The sequence below is a fragment of the Hevea brasiliensis genome, chromosome 16 (assembly GCF_030052815.1).
Source record: "Hevea brasiliensis isolate MT/VB/25A 57/8 chromosome 16, ASM3005281v1, whole genome shotgun sequence".
In the NCBI taxonomy this organism is placed as follows: Eukaryota; Viridiplantae; Streptophyta; class Magnoliopsida; order Malpighiales; family Euphorbiaceae; genus Hevea; species Hevea brasiliensis.
This window is the reverse complement of record NC_079508.1, coordinates 37,135,798-37,151,993: the sequence shown is the minus strand read 5'-3', so window position 1 is coordinate 37,151,993 and position 16,196 is coordinate 37,135,798. Positions and strand designations below refer to the sequence as shown.

Here is a 16,196-nt window from a genome sequence, read left to right as displayed (position 1 = left end):
TGTCAAACAATACATATATGGGAGCTGATCCCCTAAACAGCCCTCTAAATCCAACCTCTGCCAGCGAAGATCTCAAGCCGGACTTTCACTTAATAAACCAAATACGGGGTCCCAGCGAAGAACTCAAGCCGTGTCTACCCCGAAAGACCGGGTCCCAGCGAAGATCTCAAGCCATGTCTACCCGTCCTATCCATATCCAATACTATACCACACGCACGCCAACGCACGCACACTGCTCTAAATTATCACAACAATATCTATGGCACTTCAACATTTATGAATGCAATGTAAAACGTGCCTATTGTTTAACTACATAGATACATACATATAAGTGATGCATGGGCATGTTTGAACATATAATAATATCGAAATTACAATTAAAATTAATATTTTACTCACAGACTTAACCGTAGTCACTGTGGCGGCTAGGCGGAGGAGGAAGGCTGTCCTAGCTCACCTAACAATTTTTATTACAATTATTTAGTATATTTGACTCAATACAAGCTAAGATAAAGATCAAAGATGTCCTAAGTCGTGCCGAAAATCTGGCAGAGTCTCCCCTATACCTAGGACCTACCCAACCTGCAAAAGGGCTTAAAACGCACTTCTATATCCACAAACCATACACCTATAACTCAATCACATCACACAGCCCCTCCTAGGCCCATCCAAATAGTCATCAATCACAATACGTAAAATTACAGTTTAGTCCTCATAATTTAACTATTATGCAAAAAACTACCCAAATGAGTTCTAAAAATTCTAAAACTTTGCCCCGCGGTCCTTAGCATCATTACTAAGCTAATGCAAAAGGAATTATAATTTTCTGAGCTACCATGAATATTTTATGAATTTTTTATCCAATTCAAGCACTAGAAAATTACGAAAAAGTAAGGTTCGGGTTTACTTATGCAGATTTTGACTTCGGGGACGCGCTCGGGACGTCTAACAATGGTGGGGTAGCTAAAATCTCGATCCAATTCCAAGACTTTTTCGGTAGCCTGTCTGTCTGTTCGTTGAATATTTACAAACTCGGGCGACCGTTGAATTTTCGCGAATTAAAGGTACCTACACGAAGCCCATAACACGAGGGTTAGTACAAAATTTTTACGAAATTTTCTAAGCTCATTTAGTGCTCAGAAAAATACTATGAAGTTTCATGGGACCATTAAAAAACGGTATCATAAAATTTTGAAATTTATATTGCCGCGAAGCTCTCGACGAGTGGAGCGCTCTGGTACTCTCGATTTTCTCGTAGGGTTCACGGTTTGCGAGAAATCTAGCCCAAAAGTCGAAATGGGCTAAAACTTCCCGGACAAAAATTGGGCAAACCGCTCGATGGATTTTGGTGTTCTTAGTGTCTATGGGAAGCTTTCGAGGTGTAGATGAAGTTTGACATAAGACCCGATCCGATTGGTAGCCGGATCGGCCGAATTTTGGCCGGGAAGGTGAGGCATCGCGCGCGCACAGGCGAGGAGTTCGCGCGCATTTTGGAGCGCCGGTCGGCCGTGGGGAGGCACTGGGGTGGCGTGCCGGCGAGGTGGGTAAGGCTGGGTGGCAGCTGCGTGGCGTGGGGACGAGGGAGGAGAGAGAAAACAAGAGAGAGAGGGAGAGAGACGGGAACACACCGGGAAGGAAGGAAAAAGAAAAGAAAAGGCCGGTCCGATTCGATCGGTCTGATCTGGTCTGGTTTGATTCGGCCAGTCCGATTCAGGATAAAAAATTTTTATATTTTTACTCTGCCTTGGGGTCGAAAACGAGGCTCAAAATTTTAGAAAAAAATTCTAGAAAACTCAGAAAAATTCGTAGAGTCCAAATATATTTTTAGTTTTACTACGTGGTCTTTAAATTAATTTTTAAAAATCATTAAAGTTTTATATTTTCGAAAAATCGAACCCGATTTCTAAAATCCGAAAAATTTCAAATAATTTCCTAAAATTTAAATAAAATGAAATATTAATATTTACTCACAAAATAATAAATTTAAAAATTTGGGGTGTTATAAAGAAATACAAGGTGCAAGTTGTAATAAGACAATTTTCGTAACCTCATATTCCAACATTTATGCATATAATTTTATCGAAGATAGGATTGCCTTGAAATTCGAGGCAGATGGAGTAACTGTGGGATGGTTCTCTAGAAGGTTCTTATGAATGGTTATGCTGCATTGACTAATAACAATTTTCATTTGGTCCTCTTGTTCTTTTATATTATATGTGCATTTAAAAAAAATATAATTTATTTAGTTTAATTTAATTATTGGTCCCTTCAAATATTTTTTAAAATTTTTTAATAGGTATATTAATTTTAATTTTTTATTGATTGTTCCCTAAAATTTTTTAATAATCTTTCAAAAATATTTATAAAAAAATAAATAAGTGCAGTAAAGTTTTATTTTTTGTTAATTGACCTTTCAAATCTTTTATTGACCCAAATAATTTATAATTTATATATTATGATTTAAATTAAAATATTAAAATTATTTGGTTTTCATTAAATAAATACAAAAATTCAATAAAAAATTAATTACTCAAACTTTTAAATCTACAAATTAAAATTTGATTGGCAATTATTATTTGAAAATTAAATTTAGGCTAGCCTAATAATTTCCTACTACATAACCTAGGATTAGATGAGATTTTTTTTTAAAATATATATATATTTTTTTTTTTTATCTTCCTACTCATTTAGCTTTTTTTCCTTTTATTTTATTTAAATTAAAATTTTATTCTACTTACATATATAAAAGTAGATAAAATTAGTGGTCTTAACAATTAATATATTTACTTAATTTTTTTACAAATCTCTAATTTTTTGTCCCTTTAATTTTAATGATTATTTTTTTTTAAATCTTATGCAATTATAACATATAATCTATCTATTTGGTGTTTATATTTATTTTTTTTTACTTTTGAATTTATGAATTTTATGTAAGAATTTGTATAATATTTTAATATCAATTTTTTTTTATTTTTTGAATTATATAATTTATATAATAAATTTATACAATAATTAAAACTATAATATTGTAATATTCACATTAATTATAGAAATTTTTATAATAAATTTTTAATTGATAAAAAAAATTTATAGTTTAATTTTTGATGATATTTTTATTTTCTATAAATATGTATATATATAATAATTAGCATCTGCTTAGTTGTATTATACAACTTATTCTCATATAAATATTGGGCTTCTAACAATGGACATTTTAGTAATTCTGGCCAATATTTTACCATCTGAAAAATTCTTATGCATTTCCCGTCCAGTTTTAGGCAACTAAAAAATGAAATCCAACAGATCAATGGATGTTTCAAAAAAATAAATTATGAAGATGAATGATTATACTTGGGGAAGGCAATGGGTAGCTATCCGCGAAAATTATCCTATTTAAATCTGAAGCTGATTAATATATTCTAAACATATCCCAAAAATTCAATTAAAATTTATTTTCAAATACCTCAATTTGACCCAAATTCAATTATTATTACTTTTAAATCTATTTAATTTTATATATTTTAATTAATAATTTACATTAATTTAATATTTTTATAAAATATTTAAATTTTATTTATTTAAAATATAATATATAAAAATATATTTTTTATATTCAATTAATTTTTTTGATTCAACTAACAAAAAACTCCAACTGACACAAATTTTAAACTCGATCATATACTACCAAAATTCATCTTGTTAGGATTTAATGAATGAATACATGTAAATACCTTATCCATTGTCGTCCTTAAATTATATTTACAGAGAAGATAGAAGGAGAGAAGGAATTAGTGATTATGATTCTTTCACCGGAGGGAGTTATGGGTCCATTCTCTGTTTAGATGCCCAATGAGCATTGTAAATGTATTTAGTATGCAGTTTAAAAAAAAAAAGAGTTTTTAGGGATAATCAAGTAATTTTAATATAAACAGCCTTGATTAAATCATTTCTTGTATAATCTGGTCAATTTTAACTTAGATTTGTTTTAAGTTTAAAACCAATTCTCATAAAAAAATCAATATAAATAAATTCTTATTATTGATCAGACTCTTTGAATTGTCCACTTGAATGACCACAAAATTATAATTTTCCATCGAGTTCTTCAAATAAAATATCACCTCAATATTCATCACTAGAATTAGTCTGGATGATCCTTTTTCCTGTGTTTAAAAACTAATTAATCTTAAAATAAATAAATAAAGAGAATAAAATTTAAGACTTATTCATTCTCTATATTTTAAAAATAAACAAAAATTATGTTATTTTCAATATTTTAATTTTTTTTTTTTTTGTATAATAAAAAGTTTAGATGAGGAGAGACTCTTTATTTTAGTGTTAAGATATATCATCAATAGATCCCTTAGTAAAAAAAATAATTAATAAAGCTTAAAATTTTAACTTAATGGGAGCATTGATTATGTCTTATTAATTAATAAATTTTCATTGGCTTTAATAATTATTTATCAACTATTAATATTTAATTATTAAATATGTAACCGCGCGTCCATATATAGGGGCTGAGAGAAGGAGGGGCTAGTGGGCCATGATCCCAACTCTCTTGAAAAATTCTTATGTATATATCTACGTAATTTTAATTTTCTTTTAAATTTTAGTTATTGACCTAAATAAATTTTTTTTTTGCTTTATTATAATATAGCCGATGTGAATTATATGATTATTTTTAATTTTTCATCATATGTTCAATAAATTTTTATAAAATTGACATCTACAATTTTTTTTTTAATTTATTTATACTCCATTGTATTATTTTTTATTAAATAATTATTTTTTTTATTAAATAACATTGATTCCTTCAAAATATATAAACAATAAGTACAATTAGTTTTTAAAATTTTTATTTAATGGAGTCATATATTTCATCCTCTCTCTCCCTATAAAATTTTTAATATTTAAAATTTTAAAGAATTGTAAATAAAAAAATAATTTTAAAAAATAAATTTTAATAATCAAGACATTTTACGATTATTTTAAAATATTAAAATGATGATTACACATTAAGAGTTTTTTTTTTTTTTTTTGCTATCTAATAGAGTTTAAAGATAAAATATTTTCATGTATATCATAAATTTTTATATATCCGATACTACCCTCCTAGAATAAAGTCAAAAAGTCAAAGATATTTCCAGTGTGGATAGTCAAAGCAAGAAATATTTCCAATGTGGCAAACCTAAACAGAGACTCAACGAGCCAAACAAGAAATGACCGGATACACACACTCAAATTCAATATACATACTCACCAAATTTTCACATGCACTTTAATAACCAATACACACATACTGCCCCCAATTCCACTATCATATTTCATCAATAATTTTCATCAATTCACATACAAATTCAAGAGTTTACAAGCTGCCAACCATGGCAGTTTACTAAGGTATTCAATTCCCCTTTAAAACAGCTAAATTCAACACTAACATTAATATACACATACAATTAACTTGTTAATATTTCTAATCACTTCATTCAACGTCAATTCCCACTAATTTCATGTGAGAATAATTCAAACCTCTTTCATCACCATGACTGCCGAATTTATGGTGTACCAAAACTCAAGCATTTCCTCAAAATTTCTTAACCATTTAACTTGTCTCAAGCTTAACACAACTTTTACTTAAGGAAACTTAAAGAAACTAGCACTAACCTTTTTATGGAGCTTGATCAAACCTCAACTAATTCCCTTCAAATTACCATCAATCTCTTCCTTGTGATGTTGTGAACAACTTTAATGAAAGAATTTAGTGGAGAAGATGGCTTAAAGTGGATTGCATGGAGCTTGTAGGAGATTCGGCCATGGAGGATTTGGAAGCTCTAATTTCGGCCGGTTGATCCAAAGGTTGAAGATGAATATGCTGAAGTGTGTGGCTGTCCACTTAAGTGGAAATATCTCCCATTAATCCTCCACTAACGTTTAGTTAATTCATTTTATAGGTTAAAGTTTAATTATTTAATTTATATCCCATTTCTTTCATCATTTAAATTATGTACAACCATTTTAATTTTCATGACATTTTCAAAGTATACTATCACTCATTTTTAATGGACATTGAGGTCGAAATGCAACTCTAGGTGTCAAATGACCAAAATGCCCCTCTTCGGGTTGTATTCCCGATTTTGCGGTAACACCGATTTTTGTCGATTTCTTGATTTTTCATTTTTTTATACTAATTTATTAATTTTCTTTGACATTTTTAGTGTCAATTACGCTTCAATAAACTTTTAATTATTTCCCGAATTGACATTTCTAGTGTCAATTACGGTTTCTTGATTATCACTTGTGCAGAGTTTTCCCAACAACATTGACTGGCTTGGCACAAAACCGAACCGAACCGCTTCAATTCAGTAATTCGGTTCGGTTTTGCATTATAAAAATTTTAGTTATTTCAGTTCGATTCAGTTTCGAAGAGAAAAAAATCGGTTAAACCGAATCGAATACTTTTATTAATTTTTTATTTGATTTATTTTTATGGGGAATTTAAGAATTATATGTAATTTTATATATATAAATTATTTAATTTCATTGATTAATAATTATTAGATTTAAATCAAGGTCAAAATCAGATCAAATAACGTAAAAATCAAATCTAAATTAAAAAATAATAAAAAATCAAAACTAATAAGTTTGAATCAAATCAAACCGAAATAGAGTGATTCGATTCGATTTTTCATTTATTTCGGTTTGATTCAGTTTTTGAAATTTTTTATTTGATTTTTATAATTTAATTCAATTCGGTTCGATTTAAATAGAATGCTCACCCCCTAGCTAGAATAGGTTCAGATTGATATTGGCTATATTAATTAGAAACAGTGTCAAATCATTGGATTACAATATGTTGTGGTGACAATAAAAATACGTTCACAAGATAAATATCAACTTCTTTTTTTTGTTCTAGATTGCTGATACATTTCATTAGGAGTCCTGCACTAACAATTTTGAAATTGAAGTGTTCTCAAAATTGAAGTCGCGATCAGCTTTAGCCACATAAAACTCTAGGAACTTCACGATATTGGTAGCTCCAAAAACTCAGCTTAACACAAGAGGCAATGGCGGCGAAGCACACTAGCACTAGCAGCAGTTTTGGGAGCTATAAAAGCTGAAAAAAAAAACAAAGAAATTTAATCTCCTCAGGTAGGAGAGCTGGAGAAGACGATTCAGACGAGAATGAAGAGGCAAGATTTAAAAATCGACAATGAGGGGAAAAAAGCCTTAGCCTCACCTTGAATCGAGGAGAAGAAGAGAAGAGCAGGAAACAACGTCGATCAGACACAATAGAGGAGGAGCAGGCAAGACCAGTCGACTTCGAGCTAGGAGCTAGATGGAATAGGGCATGAGGCGCTGGATGCATGAGAAAGATAAGAAAAAAACATATAGCAGATGCAGATGGTGGGCTGGGCTTAGGCAGCAGATCGTTTAATATGGGCTATCCGGACGAATAAAGACAAGCGCATATAATTAATAACATAAATAGTATAATTAATTTTAAATACTTACCAACGCAGTCTTTTATTATCACCGATTGCTCCAAGCTCAAGATCCTCTGCTTTTCAATTCTTGCTTTACGCCTGTCGTGATCGCCAATACATCAACACAAGACTAAAAACTTCTTCTCCCTTCTTTCTTTGCATACAGTGTTTGATTCTTAATCGCACGCAAGATATGATCTCCAAGAAATCATCGATGATGCAAAATTGCATTTTATTTGTTTGTCCTTTGTGGATTTCTAGGTTTTCTTTTAGATTTCCTTTTATTTTGGTTGCCTTTCTTTGGAGGATAGGCTAATGGAAATCAAGATTCTTGCTTTTATCTAGTTATGGTTTTGTTCTTTGATTGCGGCAACTGATGGATTTTCATATAATGGATTCGACTGATATGTTGTCTTGATATGCTTTATCTGGCTCCGGTTAAGGTTTTAGCATTCATCGTTTCCGTGGTGTTAAAGAAAACAGATTGGGCAGAGAATGTGGATATCGTTTGATATATCAGTTATATGGTATCGTCTGTTCATCCTACTATTGTGTTTTGTCTTTCTAGCATGGATGCGAAGATTGCGACCATTCATTCACGACTTGGAGGAGGACCTACGCGCAACAATGTTGTTTGTCGGAAAGTGTAATAGGAACCCCTGTAGGTTCATGCACAGAGAATTGCCACCTCCTAATGTTTATCGAAGAACATCTGAGCAACCCAATCTTTTACCAAAGGAACAATCGATTAGGAGCCCTAGCCATGGCCTCAAAAATTCATTGGCATTGAGTGATGGATCTGAAGTAAAAACTGCTCAGAATAGCACCAATCATGTTATTAAGGATCCACCTAGGAAACGCCCCAATCCTGGGAATTCTTTGGCTTCAAATAGTGGAGGTGGTGGGTCTGAATATGAATGCACTCTTGAGAGCTCCAGTTCTGGCACTAAGGCAATGAATTTTGAGAAGATAAAACCATCCTCTAATTCATCAGTTCTGGTTGTTGAAGGCAATGCTTCTGAAGATAAAACTGTTAGAGTCCTCAAAAGAGGCATGTGAGAACTGGATGTCAGACAAATGTGATAAAGGAGATGGGTGTCAGTTCTTGCATTCATGGTTTTATGGGGATTGGTTTTCGACATTGGCAAAGCTCAAGGGGCACATACAGTGATCATCTTGTTGAATTTTCCTTTGACTTTCTAGTAATCCATTCATGTTTTATATAATCTGTGTTTTCTTTTGCATGCAAACAATATTATGCGCAGGAGTTATTCTGTAAACTTATGGATAAATGTTTGATTTTCATTGGTGACTTTTTGTATGATAGGCTGTCTCTGGGATTGCTCTTCCATCAAGATCTGACAAGCTTTTCTCGGGTAGTAGTGATGGAACAGTACATGTTTGCTATCAACAAGAGTGATAAATCTTAGTGTCAAAATTGGGGCTTTAATCAGTAAAGGCCCCTGGATATTTGTAGGCTTGCTAAATATTGTTAACGTTAGTTTACATTTGACTTGTAGAGCTTCATCTAACTTGGTTAGTTTCTGCTCATGTGGTTATGGCCATTTTGTGTGTGGGCATGGAACATTGAGACAGCTGCTGAATTTAATCTCGATGGGCCAGTTGGGCAAGTTAATGCTATAGCTGTAGTTGATGTTGTTGATATGCTTTTTGCGGGGGCACAGGTAATTGCATCTATAATTTTTTAAGTTGTTGACATGTTTACTGGTGGATACAATAAGCTTCTAATTATTGATGCTCGATTTTGTAGAAATTTTGAGATGATGCATTAGGTTTTTGCCACATTATTACTGTTTATTGTTCTTAAATGTGAGGGTGAGGTACTGATGTAGCACAAGCTTCTTGTGTGCCCATTCCTATTTTTGGAAGCTGCTCTCCCATTGATGGCATCATGTTCAATTCTTATGCCGTGAATCTTTCTTTTTTTTTTTTTTTCCATATCATATTTATGGTGATGATAAAAAAAAAATTCACGTAGAAGAAAGATTCACAGCATAACAATTGAACACAATGCCATCAATGGGAGAGCAGCTTCCCAAATCATAGGTATGAGCACACAAAAAACTTACGCTACATCAGTACCTCACCCTTAAATTTAAGAACAATAAACAATAATAATGTGGCAAAAGCCTAATGCATCATCTCAAAATTTCCACAAAATCGGGCATCAATAATTAGAAGCTTATTATATCCACTGGTAAACAAGTCAACAACTTAAAAAATTATAGATGCAATTACCTGTGCCCTCGCAAAAAGCATATCAATAACATCAGCTATAGGTATAACATTAACTTGCCCAACTGGCCCATCGAGATTAAATTCAGCAGCTGTCTCAATGTTCTATTCCTGAAAGATCACACACAAAATGGCCATAAGCTCATAAGCAGAAACTAACCAAGCTAGATGAAGCACTACAAGTCAGATGTAAACTAACCTTAACAATATTTGGCAAGCCTACAAATATCCAGGGGCCTTCACTGATTAAAGTCCTCATTTTGACATCAAGATTTATCACGCTTGTTGATTGACCAGTATTGTAGTCCCAAACATGTACTGCTCCATCACTACTACCCGAGAAAAGCTTGTCGGATTTTGATGGAAGAGCAATCCCAGAGACAGCCTATCATACAAAAAGTCATCAATGAAAATCAAACATTTATCCATAAGTTTACACAATAACTCCTCGTGCGCATAAAATTGTTTGCATGCAAAAGAAAACACAGATTATATAAAACATGAATGGATTACTAGAAAAATTCAACAAAATGATCACCTGTATGTGCCCCTTGAGCTTTGCAAATGTCGAAAACCAATCCCCATAAAACCATGAATGCAAGAACTGGCATCCATCTCCTTTATCACATTTGTCTGACATTCAGTTATTACAAAAGAGGTGGCAATTCTCTGTGCATGAACCTACAGGGGTTCCTATTACACTTTCCCACCATCCAGTATCCACAAACAACATTGTTGTGCGCAGGTCCTCCTCCAATGTACTTATTATTTATATATTTTGAAGGAATCAATGTTATTTAATAAAAAAATAATTATTTAATAAAAAAATAATATAATGGATTATAAATAAATTTAAAAAAATTGTAGATGTCTATTTTATAAAAATTTATTAAACATATGAAGAAAAATTAAAAATAATCATATAATTCACATTGGCTATATTATAATAAAGAAAAAAAAATTATTTAGGTCAATAATTATAATTTAAAAGAAAATTAAAATTATGTAGATATATACATAAGAATTTTTCAAGAGAGTTGGGGTCATGTCTCACTAGCCCCTCCTTCTCTCTGCCCCTGTATATGAACGCGCAGTTGCATAGTTAATAATTAAATATTAATAGTTGATAAATAATTATTTAAGCCAATGAAAATTTATTAATTAATAAGACATAATCAATGCTCCCATTAAGTTGAAAGTTTAAGCTTAATTAATTATATTTTTTACTAAGTGAGCTATTGATGATATATCTTAACCCTAAAATAAAGAGTCTCTCTTCATCAAAACTTTTTATTATGCAAAAAATAAAAATAAAAATGTTGAAAATAACTTAATTTTTGTTTATTTTTAAAATGTAGAGAATGAATAAATCTTAAATTTTATTCTCTTCATTTATTTATTTTAAGATTAATTATTTTTATAATTAGTTTTTAAACACAGGACAAAAGATCCTCTAGACTAATGCTAGTGATGAATATTGAGGTGCTATTTTACTTGAAGAACTCAATGGAAAATGATAAGAATTTATTTGTATTAGTTTTTTTATGGGATTAATTTTAAACTTAAAACAAATCTAAGTTAAAATTGGTCAGATTTACAAGAAATGATTTAATCAAGGCTGTTTATATTAAAATTACTTGATTATCCCTAAAAACTTTTTTTTTTTTTAAATTGCATACTAAATGCATTTACAATTTAGGCATATGAATAAAGAATGGACCCATAGCTCCCTCCAATAAAAGAATCATAATTTCTAATTCCTTCTCTTCTTCTATCTTCTCTTCTCTGTAAATATAATTTAAGGATGATAATAGGTAAGGTATTTACATATATTCATTCATTAAATTCTAACAAAATGAGTTTTAATAGTATATGATTGAGTTTAAAATTCGTGTCAGTCGGAGTTTTCTATTAGTTGAATCTAAAAAATTAATTAAATATAAAAAATATATTTTTATATATTATATTTTAAATAAATAGAATTTAAATATTTTATAAAAATATTAAATTAATATAAATTATTAATTAAAATATATAAAATTAAATAGATTCAAAAGTAATACTAATTGAGTTTGGGGTAAATTGGGGTATTTAAAAATAAATTTTAATCAGATTTTTGGGACATGTTCAGAATATATTAATCATGCTCAGATTTAAATAGGATAATTTTCGCGGATAGCTACCCGTTGCCTTCCCCAAGTATAATCTTTCTTCTTCATAATTTATTTTTTTGAAACATCCATTGATCTGTTGGATTTCATTTTTTAGTTGCCTAAAATTTGACGGGAAATGCATAGGAATTTATTAGGTTAGCCTAAATTTAATTTTCAAATAATAATTGCAAAACAAATTTTAATTTGTAGATTTAAAAGTTTGAGTAATTAATTTTTTCTTGATTTTTTGTATTTATTTAATGAAAACCAAATAACTTTAATATTTTAATTTATATCATAATATATAAATTATAAATTATTTGGGTCAATAAAAGATTTGAAAGGTCAATTAACAAAAAATAAAAATTTACTGCACTTATTTATTTTTTTATAAATATTTTTGAAAGACTATTAAAAATTTTAGAGATCAATTAATTAAAAATTAAAATTAATATACCTATTAAAAAAATTTTAAAAATATTTGAAGGGACAAATAATTAAATTAAACTAATTAAATTGTTTTTTTTAATACACATACAATATAAAAGAACAAAAGGACCAAATGAAAATTGTTATTAGTCAATGCAGCATAACCATTCATAAGAACCTTCTAGAGAACCATCCAATAGTTACTCCATCTGCCTCAAATTTCAAGGCAATCCTATTTTTGATAAAATTATATGTACAAAATACATTCAACAATTAAAAAAAGTTAAAAATAAATGTTGGAATATGAGGTTACGAAAATTGCCTTATTACAGCTTACACCTTGTTTTTCTTGCTAGAGCAAAATTTGATAAGAGGAATGCTAGCCACAGTCACTTGAAAATGTGATTGTCTAATCTGTGTTAATAAATAACAAGTTACTTAAAATTTATTAAATACTCTTTCAACTAATAAGAAAGAAGTTGTTGGACAGTCACTGCCAACTCAGGGTGGTGGCGAATCTTCTAATGATAGGCATTAGGGCCTGAAAAAGGCTGTTCATTCGTAAAACCTGATGATTAACTCTTTACCCAACCACCCACTGCTGCAAGAAACAAAAATAAAAGGCTAACAGTAACAAATGTCTTCAATTTTCATTGTTTTTTACATGTCTAAAGTCCTATTCAGCTACTTTTCTCGTCAATTTCTTATGGGATTTATTACTCTGTCAAAGGCTTTCTTGAAAAACAGTATTTACGCAACATATCTGTCAAAGGCTTTCTTGAAAAACAAGTTCCGCAAAGAATCCAATCATCAAAATAGCAAATAGAAACAGCAAAATGGCTGCACTGGGATCACAATAATGTGATTGCCACAATATATTCTATGTACGTTATACAATTGGTTATAGATATTGTTAGAGGCAATATCAATCATTTCTGTTATGCAGTGTGGTACAATTACGGCTACCATTTCCTACTCTAAAAATAGGTCAAAGTCAATTGATCCCAGTAAGACTTTACAGCATCACCTTCAAAATCCCTTCTAATAATTCACTTTCCTGAAGACTTTAATTACCATTTTGGGGCTACTTTAAGGCACCTTATCACTGCGAACTCCATTTTGCGTGAGGGAGTTTGAGCGTTAGATGCAGGATCCTCGTCCTCCTCGGAATGTTTCTCTGATTCCTCTTTCTTCTCAGCATCATCTGTCTTTAAATCCTCAACAGAAGCCTGTTGGGTATTAACAGCGTCATGACCATCTGCAGTGGGTTCTTCTTTACCTGTTGTTTCAGGAACCCCCTCAGATGGAGGAAGAGCAGCATACTCTGCTTTCTCATTCTCAACACCTGGCTCTTCAACGCTCGCCTTTGCGTGTTCCTCTGACTTCGCTCCTTCAAAACCGTTTTCGCTAGCTAATTACCAACAAAAACTTATTATTAGACCAATTTTCAAGCACTAAAGTACAAACCCTTAATTTTCTCTTTGGTCTCTGCTTGTATATTCAGACATCAAATATTCCTTCTTGGATTGTACAATATCATCTGAACTAATCCAAGAAGGAATATTTGATGTCTGAATATACAAGCAGAGACCAAAGAGAAAATTAAGGGATTAAGTAGGGAATCTATAAATAGTAATAAAAGAAGCAAGAATATTTAAATATTATGTTATCAATAGGACTCGGTGATTTACGGCAATAAAGTAGTTGTCCACAGCAAGGCCATAACCAGCAAATAGAATAGAGAGTCAAGGAGAGTGACAGCATGTATTCTACACTTCTTGTTTTAATAACAAGCCTTTGAATGAAAGAAATATGGTAAGCATATATAAATTTCTAGTTAGCATACTTAATTAGTTTGGTGAGTGTTATTAGTACAAATGCATGCACACCATGATGCTAAGAGGAGCAGCAAAAACAGACAGAGAAGATGACGCAGATCCGTCCAACATCTTCCATCTTCTCGTACCCATGTGAGAATATGATCAATGCATATGTTAAAAAGTTGAATGGGATAACTCACGTACAAGGTGGTAGAGAGAGAGAGAGAGAGAGAGAGAGAGAGAGAGAGAGAGAGTCAACTTACAATGGAGCCAAATATACGAGGAAGGACAACATATTTCCTGAAAACGTGAAACACAAATGAAATAACTATTGGAGACATTAATTAGAGAAAATTTTGGTTAAGGCATTGACTAGAAGGTACCCAGAAGGCCAAAGAAAAGAACAAGGCGAGGATCATGTAGTGCCATTATGAAAATGTAAGCGTGAAGCTCTTTGGTATATATCTTATTACCATAAATGAAGATTTGAAAATTAAGTTTTTCTCTTTGAATGCCACTACATTTTTTGATCTCATTTTTCTAACCAAAACCTATTAAACCCAGTCTTCACTTCTCAATTCACGACTTCGATTTCAAAGAATATGGAACTGAAGTCATTGGTTTGGTTGTGTATGTATCTTTAAACCTGACCAACTTGATCCATGTACAGCCTCCCTTCATGCATTTTGTCACTATTTTTTCTGTTTTCTTTTTTTTGTGCACTTTTTTGCAAAATTTCAGTGGCTTTACTTTTTTATTGAGAAAAATAACAACAAAAGAACTCTGTGGTTATATTCCTTTTTCAAGTAGGTTTGAAATTTAAGTTTGTGACAAACAAGTACCTCGTGGTTACTTCTTGTTAGCAAGACGAGGATTTTACAATAATGCCGTTAAGAAACGCTGATGCGAAAAAATAAAAGAATATTAAATATGCATTTTAATATTAAAAAAAGGAGCATTTATTAACTTATCATATTTACTAACTTATCCTAAATTTGGTAAGCATAGTCTTGCTTTCACAATCTTAACTCCAAAGGATCAAAAGGCTCTTCATAGTCAGTATCTTGGCCTTCACTTACCTAAAGGCTCTTTGTAATAAGGTTTTAGGAAAGGATTTAAAGGCTCTCAATGCAAGTGATTTATATAACTTCACAAATCACATTCTAGCTGTTGAATTAATCAGGCACTGTTCAAGATTTTAAGTTCGAAGACATCCACAACAACCATGCTGCTATCGACAGCGATAGCTTGAAGTCTAATGCATATGCTCCTGCAGAATATTACAGCCATGATTCTTCAAGGCAGGATCTAAATCTCAAGGATAGATATGCAATCCAGGTTTTTATTGACTATGATGATGTACAGAATCTTCTCAATGTGAATATTTTGCTCAATTCCAAGTTATCCAGATTGCCAATCATGTCATTTCATATTGATATCTCACCAGCACCTTGGACTGGAGCTTTAAGATAAACGCTACGGATGTAATTTTTTATTATTAAAATATTTCATTTTTTAAATAAAACAATTTGGTAGTAACAATTTGGTAGCCATTGCCTTGCTTTCACAATCTCTACTTCAAAGTATCTAAAGGCTCTCTATGTGTAGTATCTTGGCCTTCATTACCTAAGAGCTCCTTGCAATCTATGTTTAGGAAAGAATCCAAAGGCTTTCAATGGAAATGATTCTTCATAAAACACCTTTTAGCTGTTGAATTCGACATTGTTCAAGATTTTAAGTTCAAAGACATCAATAACAAACATGTTGGTATTGAGCTTGAAGTTTAATGCATACGCTCCTACGTAAGGGTGGCCATAGTTCGGTTCGGAATTGAAATTTAATAGGAATCAAACTGGTCAAACTCGAACCAAAAGCAGTCAAAATCATAACTATCATTAAACCGAACCGAAATAATCTCCACATAGTTTGGTTTGGTTCAAGAAATTATGGAATCGTGAACTGACAATTTTGAATTGAATCAAACCAACAATTCCATTTGAAGAAACCAAGCTGGCAGCAGCCAGGCCTAGTGCCTAGGCAAAGAGGCAGGCCCC

At 31.3% G+C, this 16,196-nt stretch overlaps 2 protein-coding genes across 2 annotated transcripts; one reads left to right on the top strand and one right to left on the bottom strand.

Moving 5' to 3' along the window:
• Window positions 1-8,057: 8,057 nt before the first annotated feature.
• On the top strand, window positions 8,058-9,418 carry LOC131174604 (zinc finger CCCH domain-containing protein 63-like). The gene is made up of 4 exons (XM_058138359.1): window positions 8,058-8,516; window positions 8,812-8,883; window positions 9,026-9,169; window positions 9,338-9,418. The coding sequence occupies exons 1-4, from the start codon at window positions 8,058-8,060 to the stop codon at window positions 9,416-9,418; spliced, it is 756 nt and encodes a 251-aa protein (XP_057994342.1).
• Window positions 9,419-9,544: 126 nt separating this feature from the next.
• Window positions 9,545-10,440, bottom strand: LOC131174432 (zinc finger CCCH domain-containing protein 62-like). The gene is made up of 2 exons (XM_058137721.1): window positions 10,279-10,440; window positions 9,545-10,125 (listed from the first exon to the last, which is right to left on the bottom strand). The coding sequence occupies exons 1-2, from the start codon at window positions 10,378-10,380 to the stop codon at window positions 9,883-9,885; spliced, it is 345 nt and encodes a 114-aa protein (XP_057993704.1). The 5' UTR covers window positions 10,381-10,440; the 3' UTR covers window positions 9,545-9,882.
• Window positions 10,441-16,196: the final 5,756 nt, after the last annotated feature.

Bases quoted from the DNA above. Each gene is read 5' to 3' on its own strand.
- LOC131174604 (XM_058138359.1), top strand. From the start codon at position 8,058: ATGCGAAGATTGCGACCATTCATTCACGACTTGGAGGAGGACCTACGC. The intron at 8,517-8,811 runs GTTAGAGTCCTC...TTTGTATGATAG, and splicing joins ATGCTTCTGAAGATAAAACT to GCTGTCTCTGGGATTGCTCT. The intron at 8,884-9,025 runs GTTTGCTATCAA...TAACTTGGTTAG, and splicing joins GTAGTGATGGAACAGTACAT to TTTCTGCTCATGTGGTTATG.
- LOC131174432 (XM_058137721.1), bottom strand. From the start codon at position 10,380: ATGTCAGACAAATGTGATAAAGGAGATGGATGCCAGTTCTTGCATTCA. The intron at 10,126-10,278 runs GTGATCATTTTG...TTTGTATGATAG, and splicing joins AGCTCAAGGGGCACATACAG to GCTGTCTCTGGGATTGCTCT.